Here is a 20,585-nt window from a genome sequence, read left to right as displayed (position 1 = left end):
CGGAGGCACTGCTGTCCCCATGATGCTAAGATGCTGCCGCCCTTTCTGCGCTCTTTCCCACGAGGGCACAGGAGCTTTCCAGTGCATGCTGGGACGTCCACAAACTCAGCGCACCAGCGTTTCCAAATGCAGTGTTTAATGATGAAGTGCTGTGTAAGCATCAGAGACCCAGAGTTCCAGACAGAGCATTGGATTTTAATGTAAGAGAGAAGGAAAGTTCCTGACACGGTTTCAGATTCTACGGTGCAGGCAAACTTTAAGAAACCACTTAAACTTGTGGAGTTTTAGTCTAGTATCCAAGAATAGCCACGGTGATCTAAAAAGACTCCTAAATACTCTGCACTGTTCTAGCCACATTTATGTGCAAAGTCAGATTTTTACTTCCACCCTGAAAACAAAGAAATATATTGCAGTAGATTGAATGAAGTACGTATGAAAATTGAGACAGGTACTAAGACACTCTTACTCAATTATTCTGGGTAAAAATATAATTATTGTAAATAAAAATATGTTCATTTCTACTAACATGAAATGAATTATTACTAAATAAATATTATTTTTATTGGTGCACTGTAGTCATACATCTTAATGGGGTACAAGATGGTGGAGGCACACATGCACACGTCACTCATTTAGCCCTTCCCCAGTCCCCCCCATTCCCTCCCCTCCCTGCTTCTTATGTTTGTCTTAGTGACTGACTTTGATATGTTTGTGAATGCACATCATATATATTAGGAAAACTCCCTAAATAATTATTTTAAAACATAATTAATTTGAATTTCAAACATGGTAAATATTGATAGATATAACTCACACAATTGAAAGGTCTTGGGAGTTTTCAGTAATGGTCAAAAAATGTAAGTGATACTGATACCAAAATGTTCGAGAACCACTGATCTGGTCAAAATATCTCAGTGACTGGTGGAAATCAGAGAGCCCCCAAATTCCAGAGCCCCCAAATTCCAGTTCTTGTTCAAGATGATGGCACTTTTGCAGCCGAGCCTAAGTGACAGCGGACTTTGATTTCTAATCCAGTGTTCTTTCCAGTCTGTGCTGCACACAGGAGTTTTAGCCTGTTTTAATTTGATCATTTCAATGCATATATATTTCACTAAGGCTGTGTCTTTGCTGGAGCCAATCCTCAGGTTATCTTAGCAATATTAGCAAAAAATAATCAAGGTCTTCATGTGGGTTATTTACAGTGTGAACTCTGGCATGGGCAAATGAACTCTGAGTAAAAATATGAGACTATTCACCTGTGATAACCGATCCGGGTTAGTTATTTTTGATTTGATTTTGATTTAATGTGTACTAGAAACATATTTTCAGTGTCCAACTATTTTCGCACTATCCAAGAAAGGAATGTCTCAACATTTGTGACCACCCCCAAAAATATACAGAATAAATGTCACTGACTGCAACTCTTGAGAGAGACTTGCTTCACGCAGGACTCCGCAGTGCATTTTTCTTATAGCGAAGAGAATATGAAAGTTCTTTTTCTTTTTGCTTTTGCCTCCAGAACAGCCGCTTTAGTTGTTCTGCTGCCCCGAGTGGGTCTTACATCTGCCATGTATTTCCCATAAAATTATTTCCCCCAGTTCTCTGCAATTCTATATTTTCTTGTGATCGACTTCACGTTCTTCCGAGAACCTGGCATGTAAAACCCCCACCAAAAAAACAGATCCAAGTAACACCTGAGTCCGGGCTTCCTAGGACAGACACAGCCTGTCGGGGTGTGTGAAGAAAGTCTCATGAGATATGATTTGAAACAAAAATCGAAAATAAAAAAGCAAACGAGGATCCAGGGTTGCAGGGCAGCGCCAAGACTCCAGAGCCTTCTCTCTCTTCTCCCTCAGTCATGGGGACGCTGCACATCCTCGGAGACAGTCTCATAGTCACCGAGGACCAACCTTGCAATATCACTTGTCAAGCTCTGGGTTGGGACCCGCCCCCGGAGCTCTCCTGGGAGGTGGACGTCGCCGTAAGCCAGTCGAGCTACACCTCCTTTCTGGAGCCCGGCGACCCTCCGAGAGCGGCGAGCATCCTGGCTATCACGCCGCAGGGCAATGGGACGCTGACCTGCGTGGCCGACCTGAAGAGCGCGCAGGCCCGAATGTCCGTGGCCATCAACCTGACCGCGGTCCAGTCTCTGCCTGGTGAGTGCAGGCCCCGCCTCTGTCAGGAGGGCTGGCCGCTCCAGCCCGTGCTTCCTCTTGGTGCTGCCTCCTCAAGGATGCCCGAGAAAAACCCTCCGAGGACCTTGATTTCAGGTGGTGATGGTGGTGAAGGCCTGACTGGGTGCTGTCGGCTCAGTGATCCCGTGACCTCGTCCACTTTTAAAATCCCATCTGAGTTTCTTCTTTTTCCCAAGTATAAAAACCCTTGAAGAGTCTTGCCCATTGATTATCATAACAGAGCATGGGGTTCAGAGACAAAACCTTGAACTGCATGCTTCTCCAGCTCTCACCTACCACAGTTCCAGTTGGTCCCCTGTGCCCATACGAGTGGGAAGGTGCTCCAGTCCTCTGGGGTTTCTCCCAATCTTAGTAGAATTGTGAGGTTTTATTTATTCATTTTTTGTCATACTGGGGATTGAGCTCAGTAGTGTTCTACCTCTGAGCTACATGTGCAGCTATTTTTATTTTTATTTTTATTTTTTTGGAAACAGGCATTTCCCCACCTAGGTTGCTGAGTTTTGCTAAGTTGTTGAGGCTGCTCTCATACCTGTGATCCTCCTGTCTCAGCCTCCCAAGTACTGGGAGTTTACATTTTTTTTTAACCAACAAATCCATAGCATATTTGGAAGTGCCAAATTTCCATCTCCTTTTTTTTGTTTTTGTTTTTGCAGTACTGAGGATGGAACCCAGGGGCATTCTACCCCTGAGCCATACCCCCAGCCCTAGTTTTTATTCTTTATTTTTGAAACAGGGTCTCACTGAGTTGCAAAGAGCCTCACTAAGTAGCTGAGGCTGTCTACGAACCACAATCCTTCTGTTTCAGCCTCCCAAGTGCTGGGATTAAAGCGTGAGCCACCACGCCGGGCCTCATCTACTTTTTAACTGAACTAAGTGATACTACTTTAAAGCCTAGATCCTCCAGGAGTATCTTCTGTGGGTCCCTTGACACATCAGTCACTCTAACCTTGTACCTCAAAGGGCCTCGCAAGCCTGGGAGCTTTGAGTGGATGTGGTAGTACAGGGGATGCAGGGGTGGTGGGGTGATGAGGTGCTCAGGTCTGGAGATCTCCTTTGACTCCTTTGTTTTACAAAAGAGGAAGGAAGGCCTGGGGAAATGTTATTCTTTAGTTGAGGTCACAGAGCTGAAGGGGGCAGAGCAGGTCCTGGGAGCTAAGAAGAGCTTTTCTCTGGCCCAATGGCGGTGTTCCATCATGGAAATACCATTACTTGAGGTCTTTTAAAGTTCAGAACACAGCTATGGACAAAGTAAAATGATAATAACATTAATAAAGTGCTTATGAAGCACCTAGTGCTGTCCCAAGCACTTCTCAAATTAGGAACTAGAGTCATTTTTGACTCTGCAGAGCAGACCAAGGAGTGGGCTGTTATGGTGAGGGAGGGGATGGGGACAGTGTTGTCTGAAATTTTCCCATGCTAAAGAAGGCGGGGGCAGCCCTGACAGTCCTTCTCCAGGATCTGCCCAGCCGTCCACTGTGTGAGCAGCCACTTGAAGGGTGTATGAGTTTCCTGAGCTGCTTTAACAAAGTGTCACATGCTGGGGGCACAGGCCTCGGGTCCTGGTGTCAGCAGGGTCTGTTCTCCCTGGGGCGGTGATGGAGAACTTGTTCCATCACCTTCTTGCCCCTGGTGGCTGCTAGGGAACTTTGACATTTCTCGGCTTGTAGACACATCGCCCAGCCTGTTTTCATCTTCACATGGTGATCTCTTTGTGTTTTATGTGCAAATTTGTCTTCTTAAATCAAGACAACAGTCATATTAGATTCGGGGGCTACCCTACTCCAGAATGACCTTATCTTGTATCTGTGATCCTTCAATTTCTGAATAAGGTCACACTTTGAGGTATTGAGGTGAGGACTTCAACATATGAGCATTTCTGGGGGGCACGGTTCTGCTCACATGGATGGAGGCCCTGGGAACCTTACAAAGCTGTTCTGAGCCTAACCTTTTGTGTGTGTGTGTGTGTGTGTGTGTGTGTGTGTGTGTGTGTGTGTTTGGTGTGTCTGTGTTTGTCGTGCTGGGGTTCCTGGAAGCCCTTCTACCTCCGGGCTACACTCCGAGACCTATTTTTATATTTTTTTATTTGGAAACAGGGTCTCTTACGCCAGCACGGCTGGCTTCAAACCTGCGCGATCCTCCTGTCTCCGCCTCCCAAGCACGGGGATTACAAGCGTGCGCCACCACACCCGGCGAGCCTAACCTTTTGTAATCACCCCATTCATACACATGGATCAATCTCCAGTGCAGCACACGCTTGCTTCTCTGATGGTGGACCCTCTTGTCTCCAACTCACATGTCCCAGAGACCAGGCAGACAAAAGAAATGAACAGTGAGTGAATACAAGAGTCAGCTAGAAGATAGAGTGGCAGGCTGGCATGGGACCAGAGTACACATGCCCTTTTCCCCAGAGGAGGTCGCTCCAGTTTTAGCTGGTAGTTGCTGGGGGAATGTGAGCACAGCACTGCCAGGTCCCCCAGCATTTCATAAGAAAGTGAAAATCTTGAATTTTATGTGAACTTCCTTGGCCTTTGAAGGCTGCTAGCAGCTAATTGAAATGTTCTGTAAGTCTAGGCCAAACAAAAGCAGAGGGGCCTGGCCCTACCCACTTGTGGAAGCCTCTGTAATCTCTCCCCTATCAAAATAGGCCCCAAATCTGTGGGAAGAGAAAAGTGGTTCTGTAGAATCAAAGCTAACCTCTAAGAGAAATAACTTACAGCTTTTATTTCACCAAGTTCCAAGGAGCTTTGCTTTTAGTCAAGTACAAGGATCCTCCTCCTTTCCCTGTATCCTGGTTCTAGAGCCCTTCGTTCTGGGATATTGAAGAGCAGTAGAACCGCTCACGGGGGGCAGCTGTCACTCTCCCGCTTGTTTTCATGGGCACCTCCCGGCCTGGGCCTGAAGTGGCCGAGGGGCAGCTGCTCCACTACTCTTAGACCGGTTCTGGCTTTTGAGGAAACGTAGGTGACATCATCATGCAGACACACGATGACGGTATTGCTATCGCTGGCGATGAGTGTGGCATCAGGGTGGGGCAGCAGCCTCGGAATTGCCCCATCGTAAAGGTCCGGCTTTGCCCGTTCAGTTGGCATGGAGTCTGTGGCACTGTGGGATGTCCTGCTCCTGTCGTCTTTCACACGGTAACGCTCATGTTCATCACCAAGTTACTGACTGCAGCTGTTATTTCTGTGCTGGTTGTAAACGCTCTTTCTGTATCTAGTAGTTGTAAAAAAGAGACTCTTCCTTTCTCCTCTTGCTCCTTCCTGTCTTGGTATGGACTTGTTTCTGTTCCGTCTGCCACAGTCCGTTCCTATGGATGTTCAACTTGGTCCAGGTTGGCCCGCAGGAGCCCCTGCACGCTGTCTGTGCTGTCTCTGACATTTCCCTGTTAATTTCACTCTCTCTCTATCTATCTATCTCTTTTGGTACTAGGAATTGAACCCAGAGGCATTCTACCTCTAAGCCCCACACTCAGCTCTTTCCATTTTATGTATTTGTTTTTTGAAACAGGGTTTTGCTAAGTTGCTGTGGCTGGTCTCACTACTGCGATCTCCTGTCTCAGCCTCCTGAGTACTGGGATTACAGGTGTGCACTGCCACGCCTGGTTCTTCCCTCGTAATTTATAAGCACTTGGCCCAGTACGATATTCCAGACTCACTGTGCAATTTCCTGTCCCAGCCTGAACTCAGCACTTCTCAGGGAGCCAACCCAGCCTGCCTTTAAGCTACTTAATATGATAAAGTCGGATTGAGGCTTCGAAAGGGGGAAGGTGGGAACATGCATTAGCAACAAAGAGAATAAAATTGACTGTTTAAAGCACACATTTTAATAAGATAATACTGCAGCAGAAAGCCTTGGCTTGATCCATGAACCCCTGTAGAAATGGATTTCAGAGATCAGCTTGCCTGCACATTTTCCCTCCTGCATGGGAAGGGCAAAGGAAGGGCCTTTTAATTTCCCATCACGTTAACTCAGTGGGATTCTTCCCCGACCAGGCCGAGTGCCCTGACTAGGGCTGAGGCAGGCGGGCTGGGCTGGAGGCGCTGCGGGCGGCCTGCGACGAGTCTTACTTTATTGGACTCATTTGCCAAGGGTAATTGGAGCCTAAATTATTCACCAAGCTCGGGAGCAGCTGGCACTGGCTGCGTGGTCTGTGTTTCATGCAAATTTTACTAGCTGAAGACCTCATTGCGGCCTGAGGCCTTGCGGCACAGCTGGGTTCCTGGGGGCTGAGAGGTGACCAGGCTCTGACTCTTTGGCATCTACAGGGGCCCAGTAAACCGCAGTCCCACCATCCATTTTCTAATAGTGTAGGGAATTTGCTTTCATTTCTGGAATGATCGATCCAGTAAGTCATTGAGAAGAATGACAAGGGCAGCTTAGGGAAACATCGTCAGCCAAGACGGAGGTTGGGTGGAATTGTTATTGCTGCATATACCAGAACCCAACAAATCTTCCTTTTTTCCTTTCTTCCACCGGGGACTGAGCCAAGGGGCATTCTACCTCTGAGCTACAAACCCAGCCCTGTTTATTTTTATTTTGAAATAGGGTCTCATGAGGTTGATGAGAGTCTTACTACTTGCTGAGGATGTCCTCAAACCTGTGATCCTCCTGTTTTAGCCTCCCAAGTACTGGGATTACAGGCGTGTGCCACCACGCCTGGCCTGAGCTGTTTTAAAGCATTCATTTTCTCAGTTAGAGAAGTCATACGACCCTAGAATACTGCAGACATCCACAAAGTTACAAACTGAGAGGCCTTGTCTTCCCTGTCCTTTATTTTTTTGCAATGGAGATTGAACCCAGGCAAATTCTACCTTTGAGCTACAGTCCCAGCTCAATTTTTTTTTTTTTATTCTTTGTTTTGGAACAGAGTCTTACTAAGTTGCAGAGGGCCTCACTAAGTAGCTGAGGCTGGCTGCAAACCTGTGATCCTCCTGTCTCAGCCTCCCAAGTACTGGGATTACAAGTGTGCGCCACCATGCCCGGCCTTGGCCTTTTTTTTTTTAAACAGATACTTTTATCGTTCATTGTAGTCTTACATCATAATGTAGTTCAGTGGGACAGGGGCACACATGCATGACAATGCCACTTATGTCCGTCTGGGTTGTTTTTTTTTTTGTGGGCTTATTTACGTATAGGTTGTGAAATGAAGAAGGTGAATCCTATCACCAGGCCACACGGGCGCCTTGTAGGAGGCAGTGGCTCCTGGGGATGCTGCATCTTCCTGGAAGTGGCACTTGGGGGCAGAGAAGGGCCCTAGGTGCAGCAGTCCTGGGCTTTTGCTTTAAACCTGACAGTGTGACCCTGGTGTGCCACTGATAGTGGGCTCGCTCTCCTCACCTGCCAAGGGGGCGGGACGGGCGCAGGGTTCTCACTTCTGGCTGCCTGTCAGTCATAGAGGAGCCTGGATGTGGGTGGGTGTAGGGGCTCAGGCCCCTCCCAAAGGGCTCTGACTTAATTAATCTTCTTGGAGCCTGGGGTTTGCAATCCTCAAAACAGTTCCTCAGTTGGGCATGGCGGTGCACGCTGTAATCCCAGCATTCGGGAGGCTGAGACAGGAGGATCATGGTTCACGAACAGCCTCAGCTACTTAGTGAGGCCCTATGCAACTTAGTGAGACCCTATGTCAAAATAAAAAATAAAAAATAGGGCTGGGGATGTTGCTCAGAGGTAGAATGCCCCTGGGTTCAAACCCCAGTACCATAAAACAAAACAAAACAATAAAACAGTTCTTCAATTACATCTCCTGGAGGTTAGGACTTGGGGCTACTGGCCTAAAATGTCTCTCAGTTCTCTCAGTCCCTACCTCCTGCCCAGCCTTGTCAGATCTTACTGTCTACACAGGCTCCATCACCAGGCAGCCTGAGGCTGATCCCAGCTCACGCATTCATTAGATGTGTGACTTTGGACAAATTGTTCAACCTCTTGTCACAGAGATAACAGTGATCCAGCCTTACAGGGCTGCAGTAGCTAAGAGAAGTAAGTAGGTTCAACTGCCCAAAGCACTTAGAGCGATCCTGTCCAGAGCGCACAGGGCAGGGCAGGGTGCTTAGCATTCGCCTTACTGGTCCAGAGTTCTGTGTCTCCTCTCAGTGCAGAAGCACGCTGTGCACAAGGTTGTGGAGACATTCTGTAGGGATGCAGTTGGTGGCAAGAAATTCCAGGCGCCCTTTGAAAACCGTGGCTTCTCCAGGAGCACCTGGGAGATGTTGCTTTCTTTTCCTACACAGATGGGGCAAGGATGCACTCGGGCTGAGCGTATGGGAGAAGGATGCACTCGGGCTGAGATTATGGGCTGAGCGTATGGGACAAGGTTGCACTCGGGCTGAGATTATGGGACAAGGATGCACTCAGGCTGAGATTATGGGCTGAGCGTATGGGAGAAGGATGCACTCGGGCTGAGATTATGGGCTGAGCGTATGGGACAAGGTTGCACTCGGGCTGAGCGTATGGGAGAAGGATGCACTCGGGCTGAGATTATGGGCTGAGCGTATGGGACAAGGTTGCACTCGGGCTGAGATTATGGGACAAGGATGCACTCGGGCTGAGATTATGGGCTGAGCGTATGGGAGAAGGATGCACTCGGGCTGAGATTATGGGACAAGGATGCACTCGGGCTGAGATTATGGGCTGAGCGTATGGGACAAGGATGTACTCGGGCTGAGATTATGGGCTGAGCATATGGGACAAGGATGCACTCGGGCTGAGCATATGGGACAAGGATGCACTCAGGCTGAGATTATGGGCTGAGCGTATGGGAGAAGGATGCACTCGGGCTGAAATTATGGGCTGAGCGTATGGGAGAAGGATGCACTCGGGCTGAGATTATGGGCTGAGCGTATGGGACAAGGATGCACTCGGGCTGAGATTATGGGCTGAGCGTATGGGACAAGGTTGCACTCGGGCTGAGCGTATGGGACAAGGTTGCACTCGGGTTGAGCGTATGGGAGAAGGATGCACTCGGGCTGAGATTATGGGCTGAGCATATGGGACAAGGTTGCACTCGGGCTGAGATTATGGGACAAGGATGCACTCGGGCTGAGATTATGGGCTGAGCGTATGGGACAAGGATGCACTCGGGCTGAGATTATGGGACAAGGATGCACTCGGGCTGAGATTATGGGCTGAGCGTATGGGACAAGGATGCACTCGGGCTGAGATTATGGGCTGAGCATATGGGACAAGGATGCACTCAGGCTGAGCGTATGGACAAGGATGCACTCGGGCTGAGATTATGGGCTGAGCGTATGGGACAAGGTTGCACTCAGGCTGAGATTATGGGACAAGGATGCACTCGGGCTGAGATTATGGGCTGAGCGTATGGGACAAGGATGCACTCGGGCTGAGTTTATGGGACAAGGATGCACTCAGGCTGAGATTATGGGCTGAGCGTATGGGACAAGGATGCACTCGGGATGAGATTATGGGCTGAGCGTATGGGAGAAGGATGCACTCGGGCTGAGTTTATGGGACAAGGATGCACTCGGGCTGAGATTATGGGACAAGGATGCACTCGGGCTGAGATTATGGGCTGAGCGTATGGGACAAGGTTGCACTCGGGCTGAGATTATGGGACAAGGATGCACTCGGGCTGAGATTATGGGCTGAGCATATGGGACAAGGTTGCACTCGGGCTGAGATTATGGGACAAGGATGCACTCGGGCTGAGTTTATGGGACAAGGATGCACTCGGGCTGAGATTATGGGCTGAGCGTATGGGACAAGGATGCACTCGGGCTGAGCGTATGGGACAAGGATGCACTCGGGCTGAGATTATGGGCTGAGCGTATGGACAAGGATGCACTCAGGCTGAGATTATGGGCTGAGCGTATGGGACAAGGATGCACTCGGGCTGAGTTTATGGGACAAGGATGCACTCGGGCTGAGATTATGGGCTGAGCGTATGGGACAAGGATGCACTCGGGCTGAGATTATGGGCTGAGCATATGGGACAAGGATGCACTCAGGCTGAGCTTAAGCACAGAAGCCAGTGATGTAGCGTAAGGCGCACACAGCGGCATGAAGAAGGGAGGGAGCAGGTAACATGTGAGCCTGGAGATAACTTTCCCTGTTGTTTTTATTGGTCATTTATGCACAGACAGTACACCGCCCTCACTGTGCGCCTGTCACTCTCCTCCAGTTTTGCACACCGGCCCTCCTTGGGCATTGTCTCTTTTATGTAAGACCCAGGCAGGAATGTCCCAGGATGATTGTCCCACTCGGGCTCCTCTGAGCTAAGCACCAGGTGCGGTTCTCCTGGGCCCCCGGCCCCACCCATCCCGTCTGCACCTGAAGGGCTTGGGTTAGGGATGAGGCCATCCCCAGCCTTCTGTGTCACAGGCAACATATGACTCTCGCTATTTAATTTTTCAATCTACTATGATTGCACTCATTAAAAATAAATTGGCCTCAGTTGGGTGTGGTGGCGCATGCTTGTAATCCCAGTACTTGGGAGGCTGAGACAGGAGAATTGCAGGTTTGAGGCCAGCCTCAGCAACTTAGACTCTATTTCAAACTAAGAAATAAAAAGAGCTGGGGGTAGAATGCCCCCGAGTGGTTCAATCCTCAGTACCAAAAAAGAAAAAGAGATGGTCTTCCACTAAATAAAAATATGTGTGTATGTGTATGTCTCGTATGTATATATGTAGTATTTGATAAATTCTAAAAATGTATGTGTGCATATATACATGCGTCCAAGTACATATATACATGGCATACATGAGCAATTATACACTATTACTAAAATGTGAAGGGTTGTGGGTGTAGCTCTCCTGTTTACTGTGAGCAACCTCCTCGTGGTTCTCACCCCACACCTAGGACTCTCCTGGATTAGAGGGAGAGTTCTGCTTTCAGCTGAGGTCTCTCTGAGGCGTGAAACTCCATGCAGAAATGGACTCCTTTGGTGCGTGCTCACAGCCAATAGGAAGTAAAACTGGGCCATGTGGCCCTGATACCATTTGCCACTGGGTCACCGTTGGGGACCTTAAGTGGGGCAGGCATCCCTCTGCTGGCTTGCGGTGGAATCAAGGAACAAGGAAGGGGGTAACACCAGTGTCACCTTTTCTCTTCTTTGACTCAGTTGCCAGCCCCAGGCAGGCACCTCCCGTCCTGCAAATAGGCACTCCCAAGGTCTCAGCAGGTGGCTCTGCTGGTCAGGGGACCTGGCCTGGGTCAGGACCCATTGACAGAGGGTGGAGCCCTACTGTTTTTCCCCAGCATGGGAGGAGCGGCCACTGGCACGGGGTGTTTAGTAGGTCAACAGGCATGGTGTCTTAGGTCAGGGAGAATTCTAGTCTCTCTCTCACCTCTTAAGCTAGACCTCGATGTTTAACCCAGCCAACTCCTTTATTAGGCAAACTTGTAATATCTGCCAACTTGAGCTTCTAAAAGAGTCCATCAGAATGGATGCAGGTGACTGTGGAAATTTCCAGCACAAGCTCTGTGCCTCCTGGGCTTCTCAGAACTCCCACCCACATCCTTTGAATGTTTCAGCATCTGGTGGGCAGGAATTGCTACTTGTGAGTGAGCCGGGGGCCAAAGCAAATGCGGCAGTGAGCATTGGCCAGGAGACTGGCTGGCCCTGTCGATAGAAGCCTGGAGTTCTCACCTGTTGCCGGCTTCGGCTTGAGCTCGGATTATAAACCCCAGACTGTGAGTGTCATCAGTGCACCGCTCTACTTCATAGTAATTTTACTACTGCATTTGTGGACAGAGAGAGTAGAAGCCTCCTGTAATGTGGAGTGCTGGGCGTGATGACATTTTGCCCATGCCGAGGATTATCAGTGTGGGTCATAAGCCACCTGCGGGTCATCACATGGGGTGCGATTCTAGACACTCTGCTTCTAAATGTGCTACAACTATCCCCAAAGATGCTGGGATCCTGCTGTCTGTGGAGCAAGGGGCTCAGCTTACTCTCCAGAAGTCAAGGATCTGGATGGTGTTATTGCTTACCTTCCGGGGCAGGGGAGGTATGGTAGGAGATGGGCATAATTTTGTCCTTTCCCATCACCTCTTTTTGGGAAACCCTTTTCTTGTCTCTTTCTGTAACTCATATCAGAAAGATAGTGAATGAGGTGGAGAGAGTTCACATTACAAAAGCAGTTTATCTTTCTTACCTTCTTACAGTTCTCTTCTGGCATTTTAATATGAGGAGAAAGGTGAATTCTAAGCTTGGCACAACTGCAGCTGATGGCCTGATGTGGAGACTTCTCTAGGCAGAAAGGAATTCAGTATCTTTATCAGTCTCTTCATCATCTGTCCATCCATCCATAATCTCTCCACTAACCATCTATCTCTCCATCCATGCATGCATCCATCAATGTATGGATCTGTCCATCCATTAATCCATCCAACCATCCATCTATTCATCCATCCATCCATCCATCCATCCATCCATCCATCTCTCCATCCATCCCTCCATCTATCTCTCCATCCATCTGCCCACCCACCCACCCATCCATCTCTCCTTGCATCCATCCATCCGTTGCACCTACTGTGTCACATGTGCTTAGAATATAAGAAAAATACGATATGGTCCTTGACTTTGAGGGACCTGAGTCTCATTTAGACAGTAGAAGACATACAAGAAGAATTGGAAGCAATGGTTTGATTGATTTTCTAGACATTTGGAATGACAATGAATTTGAGATGTTAAAAAAAGAAAGTGTCAAAACTATTTAACATTTCTTAAATTCTTAGAAGAAAATTAAAAAGTCTTTTTAAGCAGTGCAAAGAAGCTCTGCATTCAGGGCAAAAGACGTAAGATTTCTTTCTATATGATATAATTCTTCAACGCACAGAGGCCCCTGAATTTCAGCACTTATTTTTAGACAAGTCTGTGAATACTCTGCAGCTGGGTCCTTGCCTGTCCGTGAGTCAGCATCCGTGCTGTTGGTGATTGTAGACACCAGGCAGGAGTGATCATCTCTAACGCTTCTTACACTTATTCAGAGCATTTAATAGTGGCACAGGAGTAGCAGACTATAATTTCCAGGTCAATTTTCAAGGACAACTTTAAGAAAAACACGCAAGAGTGATTTTTTTAATGCTAGTCTTTGCTTCAACAGGCCAGCCGGCCACTGATTTCGAAGCAAACCTTTCCTTCCTTCAAGGAAGCCTATGGCTTTAGTATTTTTTATGAGCAGCATCCAGCATCGTAGCATTCCCTGACTCTCAGGTACCACCACACACTCAGGGCTGAGCAGCACTCTATGGGACCGCAATTCACAGATCGGCTTCAACATCGGAGGTCTGGCTTCCACTTGGCTCCATCCATCCAAGGCATGGATGTTGGGTGAGTGCCCTCGTGGGACCTCAGTGTAGGTCCCACAAGCAGTGGCTGGACTGTGCTGCCCAGACTGCCCAGGACTCTCCCTTAGGACAGAAACGTTCGATGTGTTGGTTGCCTACTTCAAATGTGGCCAGTGCACCGAGCCACTTAATATTTAATTTTGCATTATTTTAATCAGTTTGAAATCGTACAATCACACACACAGCCAGAACTGGACAGCTCTAAGACACAGCAACATAAAAAGGTCAAGGCGCCATTCACCTCTTTCCTTCCTTCTCCCTCCACTTCCCTTTAACTTTCTGCTTGCTCCGCTTCAATTTGCATCTTTTCTCTGGCAACCCAGGGACTACTGGACAAAATAAGAGTGCAACACAGCCAGGTGTGGGGGTGTACCCTGTGATGCCAGGGCTCGGAAGGCTGAGACAGGAGGTTGGAGGACAACACGCGGGAACTTTATAAGACCCTGTTTAAAAAAAAAACAACAAAACTAAAAGGGCCGGTGGTGTAGCTCAGAGGTAGAATGCCTTTGTGTTCAGTTCCCAGTAACACACACACACACACACACACACACACACACACACACACACACAGAGCTTCTCTATGAGAAATACTTTCTGCCGTGGGTTTGGGCTGGGCTGTGGGGAGAGCCATGCACCCGAGTTCCTTCGGAAGTGGCCCTCACTCCTTATATTCTTATTCCCATTGGACTCTGGAATCTCAAAGGGTGGGGCCTGGAAGAGAGAACTGGATGCTCCCTCCCACTCGTGGCCAGCAGTAGCTGCTCTGTAGTAGTTTCTTGACTACACGAGGCTGTGAGAAGTGTGATAATCGCTCCTAATCACTACGCCACTCCTTGGGAGTTGTCATCCTCCCTCGACCTTATCTCAGGAACGTTGGAGGCATTAACCAGTTGATACTTGGACTGAGTCACCAACAGTTATTTATGGGCACCAATAAAAATTGTGGTGGATGGTACTGCACAAATAATTACACAGAGGGGAAGTTGCCTACGGCACATAGCTATAGCGGGCTAAATAGTTACAGTATTTTTGGAAAATATAATGCAACTTAGGTTGTGGTGGGATCTGTGGTGTTAGACAGTGCAAATTTCACTAACGTGTTTGTTTCTCTCCTTTCAACTCTGTAGACGGTCTTGACGAGCCAGGCCCAGCCTTGCCCACCTGGGCCATCGTGCTGCTCGCCGTATCCTTTTCGTTGCTCTTAATCCTGATCATTGTTCTGATTATAATATTCTGCTGCTGTTGTGTCTCTGGAAGAGAGAAAAAAGGTAACTTTTCCCATATACATTTATATGCGGTTTCAAATGAACACTGGCTGCAAGCAGCTGATGTTGACAAACTCATGAGTTCTTTCTGAATTCTGGGAGAGATTCCGTCACACCTGTCAGGAATGGCTGCCATCAGAAAGACAAACAATGACACGCCTCGGTGGAGGAAAGGGAGCCCCAGCACACGGTCGTATGCGAGGGCTCTCTAGCATCCAAGTATTGTGCTTCCTCAAAAAATTAAAAACGGGCTACCATGTGATCCAGCAATTCCACTTGTGGGTGTATCCCCAAAGGAAACAACGCCAGCATGTCAGAGGGATCTCTGAATTCCCAGGTTCATTGCGGCCCAAGTCACGGCAACCATGAAATGGAAACAGTCTAAGAGTCTATTGACTGATGAGTGATAAAGAGAGTATGATACACACAGTAGCATACTATTCAGCCTTTAAAAATGAGAATATTCTATTATTTGAGACAAGGGCAAGCCTGGAAAACATTAAGTAAAATAAGTCAGGCACAGAAAGGCATGGTCTCACTTATATGTGGGACCCAGTAAGAGTTGACCTCCTACAGGGAGTGGAAGGGCGATTACCATGGATGGGGCCAAGGTGTTGGAGACATGTTGGCCAAGGGGCTCGAGGCTTCAGTTAGGATGAGTAAGTTCTGGAGATCCACTGTAAAGCATGGTGGCTATGATTAATATATACAGCATTTACTTATAATTTGCTAAGAGAATAGGCTCAACACATTCTTCCCATTAAAAAGTGATTCCTTGCCGGGAGTGGTGGCACATGCTCGTCATCCCAGCATTTGGGAAGTGGAGACTGGAGGATCCTGGTTCACGGACAGTCTCAGCTACCTAGTGAGGACCTTTGCAACTCAGTGGGACCCTGTTTCAAAAATAAAGAATAAAAAAAAATAAGGCTGAGGGTGCAGTTTGGAGGTAGAATGCCCCTGGATTCCATCCTCAGTACCGCAAAAAAAAAAAAAAAAAAAAAAAGAAAAGAAAAGAAAAAGAAAAGAAAAAGGGATTAAGTATATGAAGCGATGGATGTCTTGAACAACTTGATTTAATCACCTCACAGTGCAAATGTATATCAAAACACCACATTATTCACTGGAAATACACATGATTTTCATTTGTCAGTTATACCTTAATACAGCTGAGAAAACAACAGCAACGGCAATAACAATGAACACAACAAAACCACAAACAGAGAGACACTGGCTCCAATGTCTTCAAAAGGAGCCATGGGAACTTGACAGGCAAAGAGAGAACCAACTTAGGGTGGACACTATTTTTTTCTTAATATCTGGAGCATCCGCTCTGGACACCAAGGTCTTCCTGCTTTGAGAAGGTGAAAAGCCAGGCCTTTCTCACCAGAGACCCTGTGTATTAGATCTTTGTGCTATCTGCAAGGCTGAACAGCTATTATAATATGTCACTTAAGTGCAATCATTTTTTCTAGAATTATACCTATCTGAACACATCAAAAGGTTGTTTCCCATTCTGTGAACTTTTAAATCTCTCTTTGCAGGCAAATGTTGATGTGGTGGTAGAAAGAAAAATAGGCCTTCCATTCATAGAAATTAGTACAAATTAAATCAATACAAGATAATGACCCATTTCTTTTGAACGAGGTCTTCTGAAATCCTCCAGGTTTTGTGGAAGCAGTCCTGGTTTGGGGTTGACCTCTTCAACACTGGCGCGGGCTTGTCTGGAAGATTGGGAGTTTGTGCTTCACAGTTGAAGGACGCTCTGCCCTGTGGATGGCCCAGAACTTTCTAAGTGCTGGTCGCATGATTATTCCTCTTTTCCCTCCCTTTCTCCCTCCCTACCTTAGTCCCTCCCTCCTTTCCTTCCTCTTTCTCTCCTCTTTCCCCCTCCTCCTTTTTGAATTTTTTCTACAGTCTAATTGCTTTTTTTTTTTTTTAAGAGCAGAGGCCTGATGTTGCTTGCATGTCAGTTGAATTGCATTTTTAATTCCATCTTCACTGGCTGCATCTGACGAGCACTATTTGCGTATGCCAGGCACACCACCGACTCTTACATGGCGGACTCTCTTAATGAGACCCTCTATTGTAAATCACATGGTCCAGCCTTAACCCAGATCATGGTCCAGCCTCGGCTCCTGCAGGGATTTGGTTTGTGCTTGGGAGATTAATTTTATGGGGCTACTTGATTCCTCGGGAAGCAGAAGTGGAGCGGTCATAAACTCCTGTTGGCCTTGATGAGATGGGATTTGTTTTACTGGATGTTACTCCGCTGGCCACAGACGGGGTGCTCAAATAAGATACACTGGATTTTAAATGAAAACTATTGAAATAACTGCAGTTTTCACTGTGAACTGACTGGGTTGTTCTGTGCTTTGGGACTGCTATTTTCTTTCTTTCTTTCTTTCTTTCTTTCTTTTTTTTTTTTTTTTTTTTTTTTTTGCACTGCTGGGGAGGGAACCCAGGGGCATTCTACCTCTGGACTATGCCTTCAGCCCTGTTTTTTAATTCTTTATTTTGAAACAGGGTCTGAGTTTCAAAGGGCCTCACTAAGTAGCTGAGGTTGTCTGTGAACTGCAATCCTCCTGTCTCAGCCTCCCAAATGCTGGGATTACAAGTGTCTACCACCATGCCCAGCAAGACTGCTATTTATATTAGCTCTTGTGGGGTAGAGACATTGTGTCCTGGTCGCTGGGACTTTCTGTTACTACCATGCCTTTATCTGACCTCTGTAGCCTGCTAAGAAGGTAGTTATTGACCCACACAGGACATGGAGGGAGATGATTTTTACTTTTCTCATCTGCAAAATTAGAATTGACTGTGAGAACTAAATAAATTAATATATTAAAATTTCTATGATCAGTTCTAGATGATTTTACTTTTGTTTGGTAGTAGGAATTGAATCTAGGGCCATTCTACCTTTGAGCTACACCTCAGTCTACCCTTTAACATTTTGAAACAGGAGATTCTTGCTAGGTTGCTGAGGGTTTTGCTAAATCGCTGAGGCTGACGTCGAACCTGCGACCTTTCTGTTTCAGCCTCCCAAATACTAAGATTACAGGCAAGTGCCATGATGCCTGGCTAGATTTTTACCCTTGATTTAACTTTGAAGTGGGAGCCTACTTAAGGGGAGCTGGTTTGTTCTGTCTTGTTCTCCGGAAGTCCAGGTGAGGGCTATCAACAGATATTTGCCACAACCCACTTACAAAGTCCGCCCGGCACAGCAGGAGTGGCTATGGTACAAATTATACCACACCTTAACATTGGGGGAAAGCGTCCTGGCGTAGATGTGAGTTGGAAAATGATTTCCAAGACAAAGAAAAGGGCTGTAGGCAGATTATTTATGGAAGTAAGAAATCCACATTCAAGTGAGAATGAAGGCCAGAGACAAAGTGAGAAACAGAGAGACTGGCCCGCTGGGGACTGTGGCTCACACTTGTAAATGGTGAGCAACGGGGTTGGCAGATGGTGAGCGTGCGTGTGTGCGTGTGCTCGTGCACACATGTGGGGTGAGCTCGATTCTTACTGTGGAGTGTAGAACAGGCTGCGTTTGGTCTGGTTCTCGGAATCGTCAGGCTCACGTCCCCTGGTTGATGGACTTAGAACCTCAGGCTGAGCTCACTGAATTCATGGACGACGCTCGGATTCTGTACGCTAACAAAATATCTGGGTACCAATGACCCGGACTTGGCATCCTCTACGATTTGCTGGACCTTTTACGAATCCAGGCTTGGAGGAGAGCAGGCCTTCAGATCGGAGGGAAGGGTGATCATGGAGTTTTTAGATGTAAAGCTGCAGTCCCTCTTTCCTTCCCCGTTTGTATCCTTCTACCTCATTTCCTTTCTCTTTTTCTTCTATCCTACCTCATTGCCCCCACTCCTGCTACGTGGCACACAGTTCACCTTTTTCTTGCCTAGGCAAGGAGCCACGGAAAGCTCACCAGAGTTCTGGATTTCCCCACGACGATGATTTCAATGCCTCAAAAATATTTAACATCAACTTTTTTTTTCAAAAGACATTGTCTGGTGCTCTGGCGGTACCTGGGACATTCTCCGTGTGCCAGTCGAGGAAAGCCTGAGGGCCCCACTCGGGCCGTGGGATGGCAGCCTGGGGGAGAGGGCCCAGGCGGCCTCCGGGCCCAGCTTCCCAGGAGCATGCTGGCCACCCCGCTACTGTACCGCAGGGGTCACTGAGGGAGGCCTGGCAGGCCTCCGCAACTTAAATAAGATCGTTTCTGAGGTTGGGTTTGGGATGTGAAACAGAAAGTGTGATGAGAATTGAAAATAACCGAGAATATTCCCTAAAACAATAAGGAAAGTGAATATTTTCTAGGCGTTTGTGAAGCCTGGCTTATGGAAGGGTTGGTTAGGAAGTGGAGTTGGAAACAACACGGCTGTAGACAGCGCCGGGGACCTCGTCTGCGGCCTGGCTCTCCCCATCTGCAAACTCCATATTCCCTCCACTTCAAGAATCCCCTGATTAGGCATGTTGGCAATTAGCCAGGCCTGCCTGGTGGTGCACACCTGGAGCCCCGGTACTTGGGAGGCTCAGACAGGAGTACCTTAGGTTCGAGGCCAGCCTCAGCAACTTAGCAAGACTTTGGCTTTAAAATGAGAAATGAAAAGGGCTGGATATAGCTCCTAGGTGGACTGTGTCTGTACCACAAAACCCAAACAAAAAAAGATCGAAAATGTATCTTAAGATTAAAGAGGAAGGGTGGTACTACTATGATGACGTCTGGTCTGTTGAAGTATGATGACAGTAATAACTACCTCTGCAGTTGTCGTGACAATTAAATGAGGTGACAGTTTGCGTAGTTCTGGCTGGTGCTGGCTCGCAGGACTGAGTGAATGGCAGTGCCGGCTGGTGACACCAAGTGCTTCTTGGTACATGGAGTCTTTATAATCCTGTGTATCAAATTCAGTGTTCACTAAGTACTTACTGGGTGCCCAGTATCTTTCAGATACCTAGGAATTATTTATTTTTCAGATATGTATTAGAAAAATGAGTATAGTGATACATATCAGAAAAATTAGTATAGTGAATCCTAATATCCAATTGATAATCATGTGGGGGCCCATTTAACAATACCTAGATACTAATGTGAGGTCTATTAAAATCAGGGAGTCTATAAAAGTCAATGATATTTTATTTAAAAAATCAGTATCTTGGTTTTTTAATGGTTTTTTTTGTTTTGCAGAATCTAGTTATCAAGATGAAATAAGGTAAGTTTGAAACCCCATCAGTATTATGAAAACCAAACCAAACATCCATCACTACCACGACCACCAGCAACACACATACACGCTGTGGGACTTTAGAGGTTTATGTTACTCAAAATGAAGCCCCGGGAATATCTCTGAAAAACACATATGCCAACCACAAACTCAAAGGGCAACATTAATCACAGAATGACCTTTGGGGGTTGAATTACCTCCCTTTGACTTGGAGAAATGGAGTGGGTTTTCTTCGAGTCTGACGTTTGCCACTCTGTCCACAGGAGGACACTATGCACCGTGGCCGCTCCTGTCCCTCCTGTTCCCTCAAGGCTGGGGACAGAGGTGACGTTGGGATTTCTGGGGCGGGAGAACTGTGAGAGCGGAGGGAAGTCTGTGAGGCACACGGCGCTCTGCGGGAGGACGGATTAGGCAGTGGGGAGGGCAGGACTGAAGAAGGCCTCTTACTGTCCCCTGTGTAGGAGGAGCTACAAGCACTTAGTCAAGGACTTGGCTCAGCACCTGTCTGTGGTACTTAATAGGCGCAGGTGCCCCAAGGGGAGGGTTTTCAGACAACACCGGCTTTGTCCTGGGTGTTCTAACAG

The 20,585-nt window shown here is 47.4% G+C and overlaps 1 protein-coding gene across 1 annotated transcript in view; it reads left to right on the top strand.

The window, feature by feature from the left end:
• Positions 1–20,585, top strand: part of IGSF5 (immunoglobulin superfamily member 5) — a gene marked incomplete at both ends in the record, with an annotated part of 33,804 nt that overhangs the window by 8,241 nt on the left and 4,978 nt on the right. The window contains 5 exons of the mRNA XM_080696445.1: positions 1,857–2,156; positions 5,278–5,332; positions 7,541–7,602; positions 14,630–14,770; positions 19,965–19,989. Of these exons, the coding sequence (XP_080552571.1) occupies positions 1,857–2,156; positions 5,278–5,332; positions 7,541–7,602; positions 14,630–14,770; positions 19,965–19,989 (583 nt within the window). The remainder of the gene's footprint in view (positions 1–1,856; positions 2,157–5,277; positions 5,333–7,540; positions 7,603–14,629; positions 14,771–19,964; positions 19,990–20,585) is intronic.

This window comes from Muscardinus avellanarius (genome assembly GCF_963383645.1).
Source record: "Muscardinus avellanarius genome assembly, chromosome: 5".
Taxonomy (NCBI): domain Eukaryota; kingdom Metazoa; phylum Chordata; class Mammalia; order Rodentia; family Gliridae; genus Muscardinus; species Muscardinus avellanarius.
This window is presented reverse-complemented; position numbering and strand designations above follow the sequence as displayed.